The sequence below is a fragment of the Pseudoliparis swirei genome, chromosome 12 (assembly GCF_029220125.1).
Source record: "Pseudoliparis swirei isolate HS2019 ecotype Mariana Trench chromosome 12, NWPU_hadal_v1, whole genome shotgun sequence".
Classification (NCBI taxonomy): Eukaryota; Metazoa; Chordata; class Actinopteri; order Perciformes; family Liparidae; genus Pseudoliparis; species Pseudoliparis swirei.
The window spans coordinates 10,902,355-10,921,729 of record NC_079399.1 but is presented as its reverse complement, the minus strand read 5'-3'; the positions used below and the strand labels follow the sequence as shown (position 1 = coordinate 10,921,729).

The following is a 19,375-nucleotide window of genomic DNA, read 5'->3' as shown; positions in this document are numbered from 1 at the left end:
CTTTTTTTGTTTTGTTTCCATTTTTTTCTGTGCGTTTTTGTGTTGTTTGTGTTTGTGGTGTGTCTCCTCTCTCTCTCCTCCGGTCAATGCTCTGACGCTGTCTAGCTTTGAGCTTCGTGTTGTTATTTGGAACACTGATGACGTAATTCTAGAGGACGATGCTTTCATGACAGGAGAGAAGATGTCTGACATCTATGTCAGGGGGTAAACACACGATTCCATCGCATGGCTCGTACAACTACCTCCCCTCCTTCCTCCGGGAGTCATTTATTTCTTCCCTTTCTCACTTCCTGTCTCAACTCTCCATCCAGCACGCAACCTTGCTTGTCTTAAAATCGTACAATCAGCACGCTTAAAACTATTGCCCAATGAAAAATGAGTTCAGTCAGAATCAAACCACACAAACAACTTGAGTACAATCATGATCATAGTTGTATGTATGCCAAAATAACCCACCATATGCTAAGATTGAAACAAATACATAGATAAAAGCGATTAAGTCGTAGAGAAATTTATATATTTCTACAGTTTTATTTTTTTGTCAAACTACCATTTTCTTTTTTGTTACAACTGCAATTATATCTTATTTAAATCCAGTACAATTTCCTTTTTTTGTAAAACTATTTAATTTACTTAAACTACAATTTTGTAATGAAAACAATTTTTTTTTATTTTGTCAAAATAATTTGTTGTTCACCGACTTGTTTCCCTTTGTTTGTTAAACTACCATTTACAATTATTTATTCTGTCAAATAATCATTTTATTTTATTAAACTACCATTTCATTGTTTGTCAAACTACAAATTTCAAAAGTCAAGTGTATTTAATGTTTGTGGTTTGGTCCTGTATTGTAGATTTTACTTGAAATTACTTTATATGCAGACTAATAATATATTTGTGATTTCAATTTGAAGGTGTTTGGAGCTACTGCATGTGCATCAGTAAAGAATGTGCATGGCAGCACGACAGCTCCAATGTTTTTGAGAATATTGTCATGTTGCACACTAGTCCCAATACTCAGTTTATGGGCTATACAAATAAACTGAATTGAATTGAATTGAATACTGCCCTTTTCATGGCAGACATTTTAAAGTGCAGTTACATTTTCCTTTTTGTCCAATTAATTTGCATCATATTGAACCCCCCAAAGATATTGTGAATAGGGAATGTTTGCCTTAATTCATTCATTATAGGACCTCTGTTAAAGTAAATGGAAGATGCAGCAAATGTTTACAGGCTTGCAGTATAATGTAACCATCAACAAATAATACAACATGCACTGGGGTAACTAATAGCATTAATCCTTCTCATTTCATTCAGAATGCCCCAGTAAGCAATCCAGTATGCACAATAATACCAGCTTCAGGAACTGACACCTAAATGAAATGCAGCTATTAATAATGACTTCTTCGTAATTGTGGTTTGCTTGTGAAAAGTCTTAAATTCAAAATGTCTTTTGATATTCTACTCCCGTTTAAAGTCGTTAGTGTCAGTGTTTTGCAGAGCCTCCTCCCTCCTGCATCTATCTCTTAATCAAACACATTTTCCCGTCAGCTGATCCATGGTTGTCAACACAGGACTGTAAATAACGCGGTACCATCCTCAAACCACCCGAAATACATGGAGGATCCTAAATACAGGGAGGATCGGACAAGTATTTTAGAAATGGAGGTCTCACGCAGAGCTGTCGAGTTAGTCGCGGTCCAAACTGTCTGCATTGACACACAGATCCCTCGTCGTGATGCAGTAGTTCACAGACTGATGATAGCTTTTGATCCTCTGCTATCTGCATCCAGACACTAAAGATGAACATTTTATTTACATTTTTTTTAAAGGTAAATTTCACTAATGGCATGTTTGCGGCTTTGTTTGTGCATGGCTTTGAAAATAGTGTGAAGCTCCAACGTCAAATCAGGTTTTATGTATCATTCAACTACGTTTTTGTCATTTTCTCGCAGATACATTAATCTGATTTGCTTTTGGGGAGCCACATTATATGTTTTGATTATGACCTATTAGCATCATCTCTCTTGTTGGCAGACTGGTACATTCAACCTGTCCTATGCTCAAGTGTAAATCAACAAAATTAGTATTCAGTAACTGACAGAAAATTGCAATTTCCTTTTAATAGAACTTAGAAGTGCATGACTGACTAAATAAAACAATCTATCAGTCATCTATGACCCTGTAGGTCCACCTAACTCTAATCTATGGTGCCTCCTGCAGATGGCTGAAAGGGCAGCAGGAGGACAAGCAGGACACAGATGTGCACTATCACTCCCTGACTGGCGAGGGCAACTTCAACTGGCGCTTCGTCTTCCCCTTCGATTACCTCATGGCTGAGGAGAAGATCGTGATCTCTAAAAAAGAGTCCATGTTCTCCTGGGATGAGACTGAATATAAGATTCCTCCTCGTCTCACGCTGCAGGTCTGGGACGCCGACCACTTCTCTGCCGATGACTTCCTGGGTGAGAGGCCTGAACAATTACACGACTTTCCATCTGATCTGACACAACAAAAATGCTCAAGTATCACCATCCTTCTTGTCTTTGACCATCACCGCTCACAGGTGCGATTGAGTTGGACCTAAACCGGTTCCCTCGCGGCGCCAAGACGGCCAAGCAGTGTTCCCTTGACATGATCCGAAACGAGCACGAGCTGCCCACCATTTCTATCTTCAAACAAAAGAGGGTCAAGGGCTGGTGGCCGTTTGTCGCCCGCGATGAGAACGATGAGATGGAGCTAACGGTTAGTGAGTCGTCAAATACTGAGCCCGACAGCACGACCAAAGTCACAACTGCAGTTTGGCGCCACACGGGAAATTATCGTCTTGAAATTACATCATAAATCATTTTAAAACAGCGGCTAGAAAGCTGCCTCCAATGGAGTCGAATCTGTATTGAATAAAACAGTATAAAGAGGAATGTAAGTAAACAAAGAATAATAAAACCAATAAATAACATGGTGGGTCCAATAAATCGTAGGGGTCCGAAGAAGACTGTATCTGTAGAGATGAATGCAGTGTCTCGTCTGTCGAGACAGAACAGGGAACTAGATCGATAGTATTAATATCCTCAAGGCATCTAGCTCATTGATGCATGTTGATATATGGCATGTCATGCGGTCATTGCAGGGTAAGGTAGAAGCTGAGTTTCATCTGGTGACAGCAGAGGAGGCGGAGAAAAGTCCTGTCGGGCTGGGACGAAATGAGCCGGATCCACTGGAGAAACCAAAGTAAGATATTAACGTTTATTCAGAATATGTATCTATAACTCTGACACACACACACACCCTTTTTCACTAATACAATGAGAGGATGGTTGTGTGGTGCTGTCCTTCAAATCTCCTCAAGAAAATCATTCTCACAGTATAAAAAGCTGGAAATCAAATGTTACAAATCCCCATCAATCAGGACTTAATAATTGATAAACATGTGATTGATGACAATGCTTTCTGCACTCAAAAGGCATTGTGACACGTTCACGCTCGTTTCTCCTCCTACCATCTCTTCAACTGTCTCCCTCTGTGTCTCCCCTCCCTTCTGCATGCGACTCCCCCGTTATCCTTTCCATTTCCCCCTGTTTTTGCCTCCATCCGCATTCCTGCCTTCCTTCTTCTCTCCTTCTCTCTACCTCCTTCCACAAAGTCGCCCGGACACCAGTCTTATGTGGTTTCTGGGCCCCCTGAAGGCCATGCGTTACTTCATCTGGCACAACTACCGCTGGCTGATCCTCAAGGTCCTGGGCCTGATACTGCTGCTGCTCATGCTGGGCGTCTTCCTCTACTCACTCCCTGGCTACCTGGTCAAGAAGATGCTGGGGGCCTGATGCGCTGGTAGTCCCGCCCCCCTCCTCACTGTCTCTGCTTTAGCCTCTTTACTTCCAGGACTTTCCTGTCCTACGTGTAGCTCTCCCTCTCCTGTCCCGCCAAAACTCAGTTTCTTTGTTGTCTCCTCCTTGTGTCAGCGATAGAATTATCTCCTTTGCCACCAAGTGCCATTACATGTCTGAAGTGACCAGCTGTTCAGTATAGAAACAAGCAGGGAGCTTCTTTTAGGCATTGGAGAGCCAGTCAGCCACCAAATGCCTCTTTCACATATTCATCATAGAGGATGGTCGGTAGAGATGAGAATGATTCACTTGTGTTCACGATTCATGAGAAAAAACCAGCATGCATTTAAAACATAACGCAATACTCTTGAGTTTAATTACATTGAACGACAGACTGGAGGCAGCCATGTGTCTTTGCTTCCTGTCTCTTCTATATTATTAATTGACATATAGATTCATAGATTTATCTGGCTGTCTAAATCCTGTCCAGACCATAATCCAACAGATCCTCATTGGCAACCAGATATTTTACTAAACACTTCACAATATATTGTGAGCTTTGAGTCAAGTTTTAGTTATGTCACATAATGCTTATTAATGAGCATTTTAAGTTATATCGGAAATATTGGATAATACACACATTTTAAAATAATAATCATGCAAGAATATGTACAACAGTTTTAAGTGTTGTGTATCATATCCTGAATATGAATAAAATCAGAAGTTGAATTAAACAAAAATACAACTATATTTTTGACAATGAAAACATTACGCCCGTCAGAGTTGTCTGGTTAAAAAGAAACTGGAGGAACATCAGCGTTTGGAGTTGTTGATCAGTCATCCATTTGTATCAAGATATTCATAGAAATGTGAACATGCTGTGTGAAACACAACTCAAAATACTCACCACTAATGTGATCTTTCTCTCTCTTTTACCCACGTTTCATCCCATTTCTCACTCTCCTCATTCCCCTTCATTAACTCATTCCTCCATCCACCTGCATGCCATCTTCACCCAATTGTACTTTCCTCTTCCTAAAATCTCCATCCCTCTAGTCGCCCAGACACGACCTTCCTGTGGTTCCTGAGCCCGCTGAAAGCCATCCGCTACCTGGTGTGCAACCGCTACAAGTGGCTGATCATCAAGATAGTGCTGGCCCTGCTGCTGCTCGTCATGCTGGGCCTCTTCCTCTACAGCATGCCGGGCTACCTGGTCAAGAAGCTGCTTGGGGCCTGAGAGGCTGCTGGGAGCACTGGGAGGAGGGCGGCCAGCCGGATAGATAGGGGAGCTTGTGGGTGCAGACCAGAAGGAGAGTATCAGCCACAGGAAGGAGAAAGCCTTTTGGAAGTACGATTTCACTATTTTCTCCTCTCTAATGCAACTGATCGCCCCCCCTCCACCACCTTCGCTCTACGGAGAGAGGCTGAAACCACCCAAAATTACTCACGCCATGAGAAGCACCGTCTAATCCAACCTGCAGCAAGCCTAACAAAACTCATGCTCAATATTTGGACTGACAAAAAGCATCATTTTTTAAAGTGTTTTAACCCCTGATATTCTTCTTCTGTTTAAGCAATGTTACATGACAATGAATTTGTCTTTATCTGTTTATTTAACTTTTAATTTATTTATTAAGTTAAATCCGATTGCATGAACATTTATTTCAAGCTCCTGAATCCCAGATCCCATCACTGCTACAATGTCGACTGTTGTTTGAAGGCAACCAATGCACATTATGTTTGATAACGCTATGCTCTAAAGCCTCGTTTTAGCATTTATAAGCACTGTATTCACATTTAATGTTAACTGGATAACGCACATGAGCAGAAATGAGTACATTAATGTGTTTATTAATGTAGTTATTGTCGACAATTATACATTCTCATGTGAAAACATTTTATATTATTTCATCTATAATATCATGTATCATCTGTTTATACAACATCCTCCTTATTGGGTGCCCACAGTAGGGGTTCTAGTTGGTGACAAATACATTAATATCTATTTTTTATTATTTTTACTCCATTCATTTTATGATTATATATTGCTTATAAATGCTGAGTAGGGTGATTTGTGTTCAGTGTTATGTTTTCAAACTATTAAAGCTCTTGCAGTCTATGCACACTTCACAAATAATAATGTAGAAACGAAAATATATGTATATTTTCCTAATTAAATCAATCAGAGGCAATCAATGACACATAAAACAAGATGATTCCAATGTTACAATATTTAATCTCTGGGATCAAAGCAACCAAGCCAGACTGGGGTCAGATAGAATTTGCAAATAATTATTTTATAAAAGAATAAAACTAACTGTTTGCTAAAATAAGTTGACCACATCTGTTTGTAACATAAAAAGAACAAATACTTAAAGATTATTAATGTTTTCTACCAAAATGTAAACTTATATTGTGGATATGCATGCAACATTGTAACAATTGACCACGGAGGTCGTGTGTGTTGGCATGGCTGTCTCTCCAAATCAACAACCTTCCTATCTTTAACTTTACAGATGATGTGAAGGTGATTTCATGGGAACAAGGGGGTCCGGGATTGATTCTCTAAACTCTGGCTCCATCGCGGGTGGCATTGTTTGCACTGTCTGTTATTTCCTTTTCATTTTGATCTCATTTGTGTAGCAGTCTTTGTTTGTAATTCTGTTTCCACTGATTACACAGTTATTGATTGCACTAAACCTGCCTGTTTTTACAATTTGCGTTTATATATCTAGTGAAACGTGTGCAATATTTGTGTTTTTTGTGTCTCTTTTGGCAGTTTGAAATAAACTGAATTCCATGGACAAGATTGAGATTTCCCTGAATATGACATGCACTCGACAGCTTATTTCAATAGCTTACATTTAATAACCTTATTCGGTACTGTATCAAATAGCCATAGCATTGTAAGTCATAAATGTCTTGAAAAGAGTCAAATATATGTTGAAAAATGCCCTAAAGAAATAATAATAATAATCATTTATTTTATATAGCGCTTCTCAAGACCTCAAAGTCGCTTTACAGAGTCCAGTAGTCATACACACACACACACACACAGTCCTACCGGTGGTCAGAAGCGTGGCAGCCAATCAGCGCCTACGGCCCCTCCGACCACCACCAACATTCATTCTTATCCATACGATGCGGTGCATGTCTTTATGATGGTGGGGGAAACCGGAGTAAACCTAACAGGCACGAGGAGAACATGCAAACTCCACACAGAAAGGACCTGGAACGACCGGGACGACCGGGATTGGAACCCAGGGCCTTCTTGCTGTGAGGCGACAGCGCTAACCACTGAGCCACCGTGCTCCCACAAAGTCAGAACATAGTTAGCACAATAAAAAGCCATAGTTTAGTATGTCGTTAAATGTCCTGAATAAAGTGAAAGTATGCTGAACATTTTTCATAAATATGCTAATTATATGCTGTGACCTTTTTCATGAAACTTTTTCAACAAACTATACTATGACATTGTATTCAGGACATAGCCTACTATACTTTTTATATTATAGATATTTTATAAGATGCATTATATTTTAATCATCTGTCTTCATTTACATGTAAAACAATACTAGACGACTGCATCCCACAGGTTAAGAATCACATCTTATATAACCAGTTGCATGGCAGCTATAGTGGTACCCATTTGATGATTTAGTGGCATGTACATAATATATTTGTAATAAAGAAAATGGTGACTGTTGATTAATCAACACTAAATACTTTCCTCCACCACCTCCCCTTGAGGCTGGCTCTCCTTGGGCTCCTCATTCAACTCCATCATGGGGTCTTCTTCAATATCCTGCGTGTATTACGACAACAAATAATCCATGCAGCATGACAACTATATTAGGATGAATACTGTTACTTGTCGTGAGGCAATCGAAGCAAATCTTCACAGTATTTCTGATACGGTTACGCTAGCTGTTCGCTAACTAGCCGACTTAGCGTTACATGTTCTTAGCCTCTTGATGTTCGGATAACAACGAAGGTTCAGACTCCTCTTCTTTATCCGTGTAAACTTTAAAGTACGCAATATAGAAACTTCTGTTCATAGTATTGCACAGAGTCCCTCATACGCGTTAAACTTCAAGATAATGTACCATAAAACAACAATAGGAACATACTGCATATTTAGATGTTATTTTCTTTTCTACAAACTGTGTTCCCTTTTTTATTGATTGTTTGCATTGTATCTAAATTGAAAAAGTTATGTAATTCTAAAAGTTTGAATTAAAAGAAAATAAATCGGTGGCCCCAATACAGAACAGGGACTAATGCATCACACTGATCACATGTTGAATATGTGGACTATCACACAGACACAGACAGATAATGTTCTCAGAATAGTAGCAATGCAGAGAGTGAACCACTGGGTCTGGGCTTAATGGTATTTTATAAGGGACGTTGTGCTGCCATCTAGTGGCAGTATCATATTTCCAAACTTTTGAAAGATACATTTCAAGGCAAGTTTTGGATTATCTGCACCACACCAATATTATCAGTTTTCTCCAAAAATATATATTTCTGGAAAGGTTTGGATTCCGTTTTTGACACTTGTTTTGTTGTCAAGGCTCTATGATGACCATTTAGGAAATTAAAAATAAAATGCTCATTAACTCATAAAACTACTCATATTAGGCTGAATCCTAAGACCATGTGGAATTTACACAGGTGGTCTGACAGGCTACTCTAAAAGATATTTAAATCAATATGAGACAACAGCGCAAAACCAAAATGTCAGTCCCTTTGGAAAAACTATGCTTAACATTAAAGAAGAACTTAGTTTATTCAAAAATGATGACAATGTATCTAAAACACAGAAGAAGAAGAAATCCAAAACTAACCGGTGCATAATAGATATACAATACATAGTATACAAATGGTTAATAAACAATATAGCCCAATATTGATTATTAAAACATTAAACACATGTGAGGCCTTCAATGTTCACACAAACATGTTGGCATTCTTCATTTTGAGCAAAAAGTGAAATGATGTTCTTTCCATAAACTGACTGGAGGTGGCGCTATGGGCTTGTGATCAAAATTCTCCTCGAGTTCCACAAACTAATACTTGAAACACTTCATTTTTGACACGCCTCATGTTTCAAACACATGCGGATTGAGCATCCATATCTCTCTCATGTGCAATGTTCAAACACAAATCCAGTCACCGACATGCTACAATTCAGATGTCCTCCTTCACCCACACACTCCACACAGATGACAAGCGTCTGCTCAAGCTGATGGCGAGATGGGCACTCTCTGGATGTCGACACAAACAAATCCACACATGGGTCAGACGTTCCTGCCCCCAGGAGGGCCCCCCTGCTGCCCCTATCATGCTCGCCATCGCCGCCGTCCCGCCCCCCCCGGGCACCTCGGCTCTCATTTGGCCTCAAGTGGCCTTAGTTGCTACTGAGCCACACGGGATGTAAGTCAGCCAGCAAAGGTTCTGACATATGATCCAGCATCTGTGATGTCACCAACAGCTGACTTGTCATAAGACCTTTGTGAAAGGAGGGAAGTAAGGCATGAATGAGGAGAAGGCCTTATTTTCAACAGACCCTTAGCTGGAACCCTGAGTGCTTTTGCATCAAGCTTCAGAGATTACACACTGAATGACTGCCATTAGAGAGTGATTCTATAATCTATTATAATACCATAAACTAGGGATTGACAGACTTTGACCCCCACTCGCAGGTGTATAATAAGCCCCATTCACTCTGCATATGCTCCGGGAGAGAGGGTGCATGAGTGTGTGTCTGCTAATTCCAACCCCCAGGGGCATATGTTTACTCCTTCTTCAACAAAGCATCATATTCATTGCTCAGGGGGTGAGAAGTGCAAAATCTAAGCCTGACCTTCAGCCAGTTAACTAACTGACAGCTTAGAGTGTTGGTGGTGGGGAGGAGTTGCATCACCACTTAAATCCTGACTAACAGTTTCTTAATATTGCAATAAAGAAGGAGACCATCGCTGCTCCGCAACATGAGATGCTCTGTACAGAATACGGAGGAGTGGAGGGCGGCTGCTGAGGACAGCAGAGTATTCAAAGGCATTTAGTCTAGAGGAGGCTGTGACCTTGTCAAAGAACAAATCATTCATTTAACAAGAATTAGATTTCATAAATAAAAAGAGAAGGCCAGATTCAGGAACAACATGACAAGTGTCCCCCTACTCTTCTATCAAATATGAAATGTACTGGCCTTGTCTCAAGGTAACTTGTGCAAACCGAAGTATGTTTTGCCATTAACAGGAGCATCTATTGCAAACAGGCATACAGATTTTCCTCATCATAACCATGTCGCCTCTAAATGTTCAGGCGCACAACGCGTAACCTTTACAGAGAAAGTGAGGCGTTGTTGTGCTCACAATTGTGGGAGTAATTTAAATGATATAAAGGTCTCTGCAGTGGAGCGTACTTACCAGTCTCTGACAGTCCTCATTTATTATCAGAAACATCAACAATCCTCCATTCAGCTTCAGCCGTCATGCGCCAACATTCCTGCTTTATTCCCTCCTCGGCTATAAAGAAGTCAACTAACACCTTCACACATTACAGTAGATCAGAGCTCACGAGAAAGGAACACAATTGTTGCACAATTGTATAGTGTTGATTAATAAAAGAAAATTAGATTTTTGTCTTTATTACTTTTGGTATTAAAAAAAACTGTGACACATAACTGATTGTTTGGTTAATCTAATCTCTTTTATAGGATGTGTTTTACAGATAAAATACAGTGTGCATGTTTTACCAAATTTTAATTATTACAGTGAGATCTCTGCATTAGAATTAAGTTATACGAGAAACTATACTCTGCCCGCCTAGTGCTTGTATATCATTTTCAACAAAACGTATCACAAACATCAGCAGATGTGTCCCCCTTGTTGAGCAGAGCACTTTTAAATCAGAATATTAGTCAGTTTACAAAATCATACAAAATAATGAAGCTTTGTGGTTATTCAAGCGTGTAAAAGTGATCATAACTAAAACATCTTAAAGCTGCATACATAAGTCTATCACTCGATGTGGCAGAATGGAAAGCTATAAGATAAGCTGAAGACAGTGATGGAAAGTAAATAAGTACATTTACTCAAAACGTGGACTATATACTACATGCCACTACACAGATGGTAAATAAATACATGTTTTAAGACGTGTTACATCTACTCCGTCTCCTCCATAATAAAATCGCATATTGCTAGTTTTTTAATCTTTCTAGGTTTCCTATAGACACAAGATGTCTCCCACTATTCTACTTCGTTTCCACATCACACTTCTTGTAGGTTGCATATTGATCCATGATTGGCTACACAAATAATTAGTCTCCTCTTCAGCAGATGAGCATGCAGACTTATGCGCTAAAGCTAAACTCTCCCCATACATTATTCTGCAGAGAAATAATGTGCAACAAAAACAAAAAGAGTGTGTGTGTGGGGCTACATATGTAGCATAGGATCCAGTAGGCACACCAAATGGAGCCATAGTGTGCACTTCTTCTCGTGCACTCTGAATGCTGGACTGTTCATGGTAAAGAAGTGACATCACTACTAGAGGTGTGTCCCCATGTACATCACGGAACCACGTCTCTGAAGCCCGGTGTGGCGCAGAGAAGCAACGTGGCTTAGCGGGAATCGTAGCGGTCATTCTTGCGCTGCGGGCCGCTGTGCCCGAGCGCAGATGACAGAAGCGCGTGTCCGCTGCCGCCGGGTCAGATGACTGCGCGTCCCCGTAATGCTCTTAGACCTGCTGATGGCCCGCCGGGGCCGCGCTCCACAAGACCAAAAAGCCAAAGGAGTTTAACGGATATGTGTTGCTGCGATTATTAGGCAAAACATCTTTATCCTTCATCCAGATCAGCTGCTAATGACGAAGGGAAAACCTCGTTGCAACAAAATAAATAAAACACACGCCATGTAGAACAAGGGCCGTGACTGTGAAGAAATAGATTTAACCACGACACGAAACGAGCTCCTGAGGCGTATACATGCAGTCAGTTATGGAGTATTTAGATTCTTAAGTCCCATCACAGCAATATGTACGCAGAGTAAAAAGTATGCATTTAAAGTGGAGAAGTTTTAGCAAAAAAATGAAAAAACAAATATAAAAAGTAATAATTATGCAGATTGGCCCTTTCGAGATACATTGTTATACTAGATATAATATAAAATAATAAAATATGCAGTACTTAAAAATTATAGATGGCAGGGGGTCATTTGAAATGAATATAGATTAAAATACACGATAGGTTCAGAGTCTGTGATATATTTTTAATGACAATTTTAATCTGAAATATAACTGGTCTTTGTCAAATATGCAATGGTATTAAAGCACAATATTTCCATGTGAAATATAGTAAACAATAAATATAAAGTAGTGTAAAATAGAACTATATAGTAAAATGTATTCTTTCTTGACTAACTATACTAATGTATACTTACTTACCACTATAATAATCTTCTAAACCATAGGCAGGAAACTGTGGCAGTGGTTAAATTACAGCACTTGCATCTTTGGTTTTTTTCTAATGTAAAAACATTTATTTGGGTTTATGCATTCAAAATTAAGGTTTACATTACTTCACAGCAAATGCATTTTTAAATCGAAAAATTCATCAATTCAACACTCACAAAGGAGACATAAATGAGACTTCACTGTCATGAGCAGTCAGAAGCCTCTTCACAAATTAAGTTAAACATCTGTGGAAAACGACAACAAAGCACATTAAAAGCTTTATGCAACCACAAAAAACCCTGACTGGAAAACAGGTAACATCACAGTGTGGAACTCTGGAGTGCTCTTACTTCTGTGTGTAATGTCTTTATCTACTTCCCCCACCCCACTGATGTGTGCACCCCCCTCTTCTTACAGCAGATACATGTCACCACTAATGGACATCAAGTGCTTCCTTTTTTGCAGCTCTCTTCTGGACATACATTAGAGACAGAAACCCCATTTTTTCAACCCATAAGTAGAGTTCATACACGCACTCACTTGCACGCACACAAGCCACTCACTCTTTCTAGTGACAGCTATGTGTACCAGGCTACAGAATGCACTGAGCTACGCGAAGATTGTTAACGAGTTGAAAGGAAGGAGGCCGGATCTGTGCAGCAACATGAAGAATAAACTGATTTTATAAATTAGATATCACTCGATTCAAACAAGCTTAATATCGATAAAGATTATCACAAATTAAAACTCAGTAGGACGCAGACTGTTGTTTGGCAGAAAGACAATGTATACTGTTGTTTTATGCATTTCAAATACAATTTAGTTCTTTTTGAGAAGAATATATCGAGGATATGAAAGCAAATGTAAAGAAACAACAGAAAAGCACAAAAAGGTGCCCAAAGCTTTTCATTCTCATATCTAGATTCTTGAAGTCCTCTGAATACTGACCACAGTCTCTTGAAACACAAACAGCTGTTTCTGTTGTTGAGTCTGCTACAGTCGAACCTCCGGCACAAGATGATGACGAGTCCAATCTTCTCCCGGGTTCTAGCTTCTAATAAAAGCTGTTGTCCATCACCCGTCTCCTCTTCAGCTCAACTTGTTCTGCATGTTCCTCAGGCTGGTGTAAGACTTTGCCCGTTTGGCTGGGAAGAGACAGAATTAACATTAGTTTACAAAAAAAAATTTATGATGGGGCGCAGTCGCGGATGCCAAGACCATGGAGATGTGAGAATACGAGTCTATAGAGCAGGAGATGTCACACCTTCAGGTGCAATGGAGGAAGATCCCCTGCGGCTGGCTTCATAACAATAATTTAGACTGTTTTTTAGATACGGGTCGGACTTAATTTGGCTTTAAGATTAGTTTACGGCTGTGGTTCTTAAACTGTGAGGCCATAATAAGCTAATTTCTTTTTTGCACCGCTAGAACTTTGCTTGCAACAAAGTGATTACACATTGTATTACTTTTTTGTCTAATGATAGGGATTGCAATTTTCTTATTCTATTATTTGATTCCTAAAAAGTTTCAAGAAAAATTCATCATAGACCATTTGGTTGGGGCGGTGGAGCATGAACATCTCACTCCGAAGTGGGGCGTGACAGAAAAGGTTTGAGAAGCACTCGTCTAATGCTAGCAAGACATTTTATTATTTATTTTAAGACACCTGGAGACCAACCTGCGTAAAGAAAGATCCTGAGAGCCTGAGCTAAGAACTTTGGCGGACCTAAAAAATGATGATATGATCAACAGATTATAGATAGATATTTTTAATCCCCAAGGGAAATTTTTCGAGTCAGTAGCAGCAACTCTCCTTTGTGGCAGCGAGCGAGAGCTGGAGAAAGTAAAGTACTCCTCTGTCCTGTGAGGAGGTGGTGAGAGGGTGGTCGTTGTCCAATATGGACATATCCGATATATAGGCGGCGCTTGTTTTCATTACAACGTGGTGATACACAGTCATTCCGCTTGACCTCTTCACACCACCAACAACAACAACAGAGAGAAAGATGGCGAACAGAGAAAAAATAACTACATCCCTCTACTATTCTTCAATAGGACAGCGAATGCAAATGGCGCTATTGGCTGAGTGATAACGGAGAGAACGCGCCGCCAAAGGTACCACGGAGAATTTAATTTATCGTCTCTCTTCGACTTCGGTCCCATGAGAGAGAGGAGAGGCGGAGAGGATCTCGAGCATCGCAAAGGCGCAAAGTCAGTCCGAATCAAAATCAGAGTTACATGTGCGAGAGTCGAACCGGAGCTATCAGGGTGTGTGTCGGACCGAAAGTCGGATATAGTATACTTCGACTAAGTGTGTTTACAAGCGGATGATTTTCGATTTCAGTCAATAAAAGCCAATGCAGCATGTACGCAAGACTGAGTGGCAAGTGGCACACTGGCCACAACCGACTGGTAGAATAACTCTTGCTGCACGAATTGAAGGAAAGCTTTCTCAAAAAAAAAGACTCTCATCCTTCTTGTACACAGCCTTGGCGTTTCAGCGCGCAGGTGGTCTTCATCGGCCCACACAAAGTTTTCACCACCACTGCCCTGTCCTCCTCTCCTCCATCCCTAATACACCCGACCACTGAGATGGTGGGCGCGTCCCACACCGGCCACCTAGCTTTCTCACTCAGCAGCAGTGGCTGGAGGGTCAGCGACGATGATTTCCTGCGCGGGAGGTGGGCCAAGAGACCAGCCTCCAGCACCTTCATCAACCAGCACCACGCTTCCACAGCACGGGGACTTCCCCAGCCTCCTGGTGTCACAGAGAGGGAGGGTGGAGGGAGCCCATTGTATTGAGGGCTCGGTGGATGTGCAGCAGTTCAGCTGTTGGCCCTCTCAGGGAGCCCTGGCTGTCTCCCTCCACCTTGAAGTGGCCTGTATGCGCTTAGTATTAGCATACAGCAAGTCCAGAGTTTTATTGTCTCTCGGCAAATCAGGCGGCGCATCCCGGCCAACAGTTCAATGTTCGCTACAGAGCGCTCCTTCACGCACACATGGTCCTCTCGGTCATTACGCCGACTCATCCGTCTTATTTTCCAAAAGACTCCGCCTCCTCGTGGATCGACGGTACACCCGGGGTTTGTATCTCCTCGTTAGCCCCTCCGCTGACCCGACTAACTAAGACAAACGAAAGAAAGAAAAAAAAAAAAAAGAGGAAAAAGTGCAAAAAGACAATAAAATAAAAAAGCAAAACTACACTTGACAAACAAGCGCTGGCACAGCGCTTCCTGAATATGGTTATCAATATGGTTTAAAGTTTATTTTAGTTATTTATCTTTCCTTCCTGAAACACATTTAAAACTACAAATTAATTCAGATTAGGAATTATAATTCTCAAATCAAATAAACAGATTATCTGTACACGACATCCGTAGAACAGGTCTGAATAACTTGAACATTTTGATAGAATTCCAACATGACAAGTTCTCTCAAATCACTCGTACGTGGTTCTTAAGAACACATCTGTCCTACAAGTGTTTCCCAGAACACAAGTGCAGAGGTACCGCCCTCCTCAGTCTTTGGAAATGCTCTTTGATGCTTGAAGGCTTCCATCATACACCAACACGCACACAAAAATAATTACTCTCACCGTATGATCCAGAGGTTTGCAGGAGGCAACCCCACAATTCTATATATCAACTTAGACCACTCCCTCCTTCCTCCATCCCACGCCAAACCCCGATATCACAGTCACTCAAACCCCCCGGCCCAACCCCCTCTACAAAGACCCCAAACCCCTCAAAACCCTGTCAACAAATCTCTCTGTGTGACAATGAGCAAATTAAGCTGGTTACTCACGGTGTATGAGCTTGCGTTTCTTTTGTTCAGAGTGAAGGAAGCTGCTCAAGTAGAAGATGATGGGCAGAAAGAGCATGAAGCTGGACACGGCGATGACAGGCACCGTCTCCTCTCGCGGGAAGGAACAATTGAATTTCTTACTCCACAGTCTTCGAGTCATATTCATCTGAAACGAGGCAAAGTGCCAAACGCAACAGAAGCTTGAGCACATAATTATAGGGCATTATTAATTCGACTCACAAATGTTTACTGTACTGTGGGATTCTACATCCTGCCGTTGTTATTGAAAAGACTAGAGGATTCTGGAGCAAAATCTTTCATTCAATTAAGAAAGATTTCTTGCATTTCTGATTTCAAGATTTTTGTCACCATTTAGTTTTCTATAAACACCCTTTAATATGAAATCCTCAACCATTGAGATATTGTAAAACCAAACTAAACCATTGAAATTGAAAACTAATGTCATAATCGGGGCTAAAACATCAACTCTGAAAACAGTAAAGGTTCAAGAAAATCACACTGTTGGTCTCTTCACAAAAATTACTTGATTTTTTCATTAAATATTCTGAATGTTTAAACGCATTGCTGGGCTTGACACCAGAATTCCCTTAACCCTTGTGTTGCCTTCGGGTCATTTTGACCCGATTCAATATTTAACCCTCCTGTCGCCTTCGGGTCAATTTGACCCGATTCAATGTTTAATGTCGGTGTTCTTTCGGGAGTCAACAAACAAACATAAAGTACCTCACACTTAAACTTGGAAAACAATATTAATTCTAATAATTTTCTGGAGATTTTAATAGCTGGGGTCATATTGACCTCAAGGGTCAAATATGTTAGTAAATATAAAGGTAACAGGAGGGTTAAACATTGAATCGGGTCATATTGACCCGAAGGCGACAGGAGGGTTAAGAGACCTTGACACAAGCTTAAAGTTGGTGCAGACCCAAATGATTGTCCTTTAGTGTCTCCAGATTAATCGAGGCCGCTATCGCTCTTCCCATTGAGAGAGACTTCTATAAATCCCTGACATACATACCGCATCCTCGATGTCGATACACAAAGTGTGATTCGTCTCCATTCTGCTGTACAGCTCATTCAGGCCTTTGTATGTTTTCTTACAATCTTTGCACAGCTCTGAATGATTCCCCTGTAAACAAGACATTCTTGTCAACTTCTAAACATAAACTTATAAAAACGACAGATGTACAGACATCCTTTACTTATTGATGGTCTACCTGTTGATCCTTCTTAAAGCAGGTGATAGTTTGGTTGACCGTGTCCAAGAAGTACATCGTGTCATTGGTGAGGCTCTGGAATCCTCCCGTGATACATTCTACACAACAGGAAGTAAAAACATCCGTTACGTCTATTTATTCAACAAAAGTGGATGAATTGAATCCGATGCACAGCGGTGTTTTGTGTGGTTTCACCAGGGTAGCGTTCATTAACTCAGTCTCACTTTAACAATACCTTTGTTACATGAACCTTTGCGGACAATTTTTTAGCAAAAGGATTTATGCAGAGACCAGGGTTTATGACAGATGCAATATTGACCACAGTGGCCTTTTACTTTATTTTGTTGTTACAGAAAGATATAATAGATTCTTTAAAAAATTAATGAGATCCCTTGTGATATTATAAGAACCCTAAGTCAAAACAGTTAGTATATTAGGAATGTAACCTGCATTATTGTACAATAAACAATTTCACTAAAGATTCCACTTTCTCATGTGTGAGGATTTATTTAAGTGTTGCATGTGCTAGTAAACTGAATATGTTTGCATTTTGGAGTGTTTTTCATGCCATTAGATGGGCTTTGGGAAAGTTGAGATTTGACATTTTATAATATAAACCAAATTAATAATCAATTCACGAATAATGAAAATAAGTATTATAAAACACATACTCTTGCTGAGTGGAGATCAACCTAATCTAATGCAATTATCTCCTAAAGTCACAAGCTGCTCAGGGTCATACTGGCTATTGTACGACTGAAAAGTTTTTCAAATTGAGTCCACATGTTTGATCTCAGCTTCAATGTCCACTGCCCGCTCCAATTAAAACATCCCATGCAAATCACTGAACTGAACTGAACGCTGCCTCTCCTTGACCCTGCACTATGACCTCTGTGGTCAAATGCATACACATAAGTGTGTGAGCGGGAAGTTATAACAAAGGCGGAAGCTCCCAATTACACACACAGAATCACAATCATTCAGATGGATCTACTTTAAATGAATACAGAGGACTTACGGTCACATTGCGATTTGCGCCAAATGTCTTGCATGTTGCTGTACAGCAGGTAGACCAGCATCAGACGGTCACTGCGCAGGAGGCTGTCCCGGCAGCTCGCATTACCAGGACCCATCTGAGGACACACGGGCAATATTGAACATGTCATTCACATGCATTTGTTTTGTTGACAAAAACAGCTCAAACAAATATGTGGCTGAGCTTCCTATTGATAGCAAGTCAAGCAGACGCATCACCAGCAGTCAGTCACGCCACAAGACTCGTGACTCTCGAGATAACTGCGCACAAACGAGGCTCGTCCTCTTGATGCAGACAGGCGGTTTAAGGCCAACTAAAAAGGCCACAAGAGGATGCTGCTCACTGATCCCGCACCTGGTCCGACGAGATGTTCACGTAGGTGTCCGTGAGGCTGCCGTAACTGGAGAAACACTTCTGGCAAACTTGAACGGGTCGGGCAGCAGTCACCAAGCAGTCCACATAGGCGACATATTTCAGTCCGAATATTTCGAGCATCTCGCTGCAGTAGTCGCTGATCTCCAGGTATTCTGGGAAGGACGAGCGGAGGTGGAGGGAGAACACGGAGTCCACGCCGGGTTTAAACACAGGCGAGTTGACCACAACAGCCGCGGGGATGAAAGACGCGGTTTGTTTCATCGTGTCCGCTGGATCTGTAGCGGTGACGTTTACTTCACCGCTGGACACGCGAGCATAAATATATAATAACAACAAAACCCAAAACGAACTGTTTTTGTAAAGAGACGACATCGTCGAAAATGGAGTTTAAAGCATCTGTTCCTCTTCTTTCACCACACACAACCCATGACTTCCTGGTTATCTCTCAACGTGATCATGTGACGACCTGATCTCGCGAGAGCAGAGCATGATCACGCTGCGCCAGTTCTTCTGTGACGTCATATCTACGCTTTAATGATATTCATATTTAATTGTAAGCCTATGTTTCCTCGCACAGCCTATTATTTATAGTGTTTTTTTCCACTTTTACTGATAAAATAAAATGTATC

General features: G+C 40.7%; 2 protein-coding genes across 2 annotated transcripts in view; one reads left to right on the top strand and one right to left on the bottom strand.

Moving 5' to 3' along the window:
* otofa (otoferlin a) overlaps window positions 1-3,827 on the top strand; it is an 80,893-nt gene extending 77,066 nt beyond the window's left edge. Inside the window, 4 exon segments of the mRNA XM_056428458.1 lie at window positions 2,227-2,468; window positions 2,570-2,748; window positions 3,134-3,234; window positions 3,647-3,827. Of these exon segments, the coding sequence (XP_056284433.1) occupies window positions 2,227-2,468; window positions 2,570-2,748; window positions 3,134-3,234; window positions 3,647-3,827 (703 nt within the window).
* An 8,261-nt stretch (window positions 3,828-12,088) lies between these two features.
* ostm1 (osteoclastogenesis associated transmembrane protein 1) lies at window positions 12,089-19,143 on the bottom strand. The gene is made up of 6 exons (XM_056428128.1): window positions 18,726-19,143; window positions 18,354-18,468; window positions 17,336-17,433; window positions 17,137-17,247; window positions 16,098-16,263; window positions 12,089-13,438 (listed from the first exon to the last, which is right to left on the bottom strand). The coding sequence occupies exons 1-6, from the start codon at window positions 19,116-19,118 to the stop codon at window positions 13,383-13,385; spliced, it is 939 nt and encodes a 312-aa protein (XP_056284103.1). The 5' UTR covers window positions 19,119-19,143; the 3' UTR covers window positions 12,089-13,382.
* Between the last annotated feature and the right edge of the window lie 232 nt (window positions 19,144-19,375).

Coding starts and splice junctions, on each gene's coding strand:
- ostm1 (XM_056428128.1), bottom strand. CDS start 19,118: ATGTCGTCTCTTTACAAAAACAGTTCGTTTTGGGTTTTGTTGTTATTA. Junction 18,469..18,725: donor TGAACATCTCGTCGGACCAG/GTGCGGGATCAG, acceptor GTGTGTCCTCAG/ATGGGTCCTGGTAATGCGAG. Junction 16,264..17,136: donor GTATCGACATCGAGGATGCG/GTATGTATGTCA, acceptor GCCTCGTTTCAG/ATGAATATGACTCGAAGACT.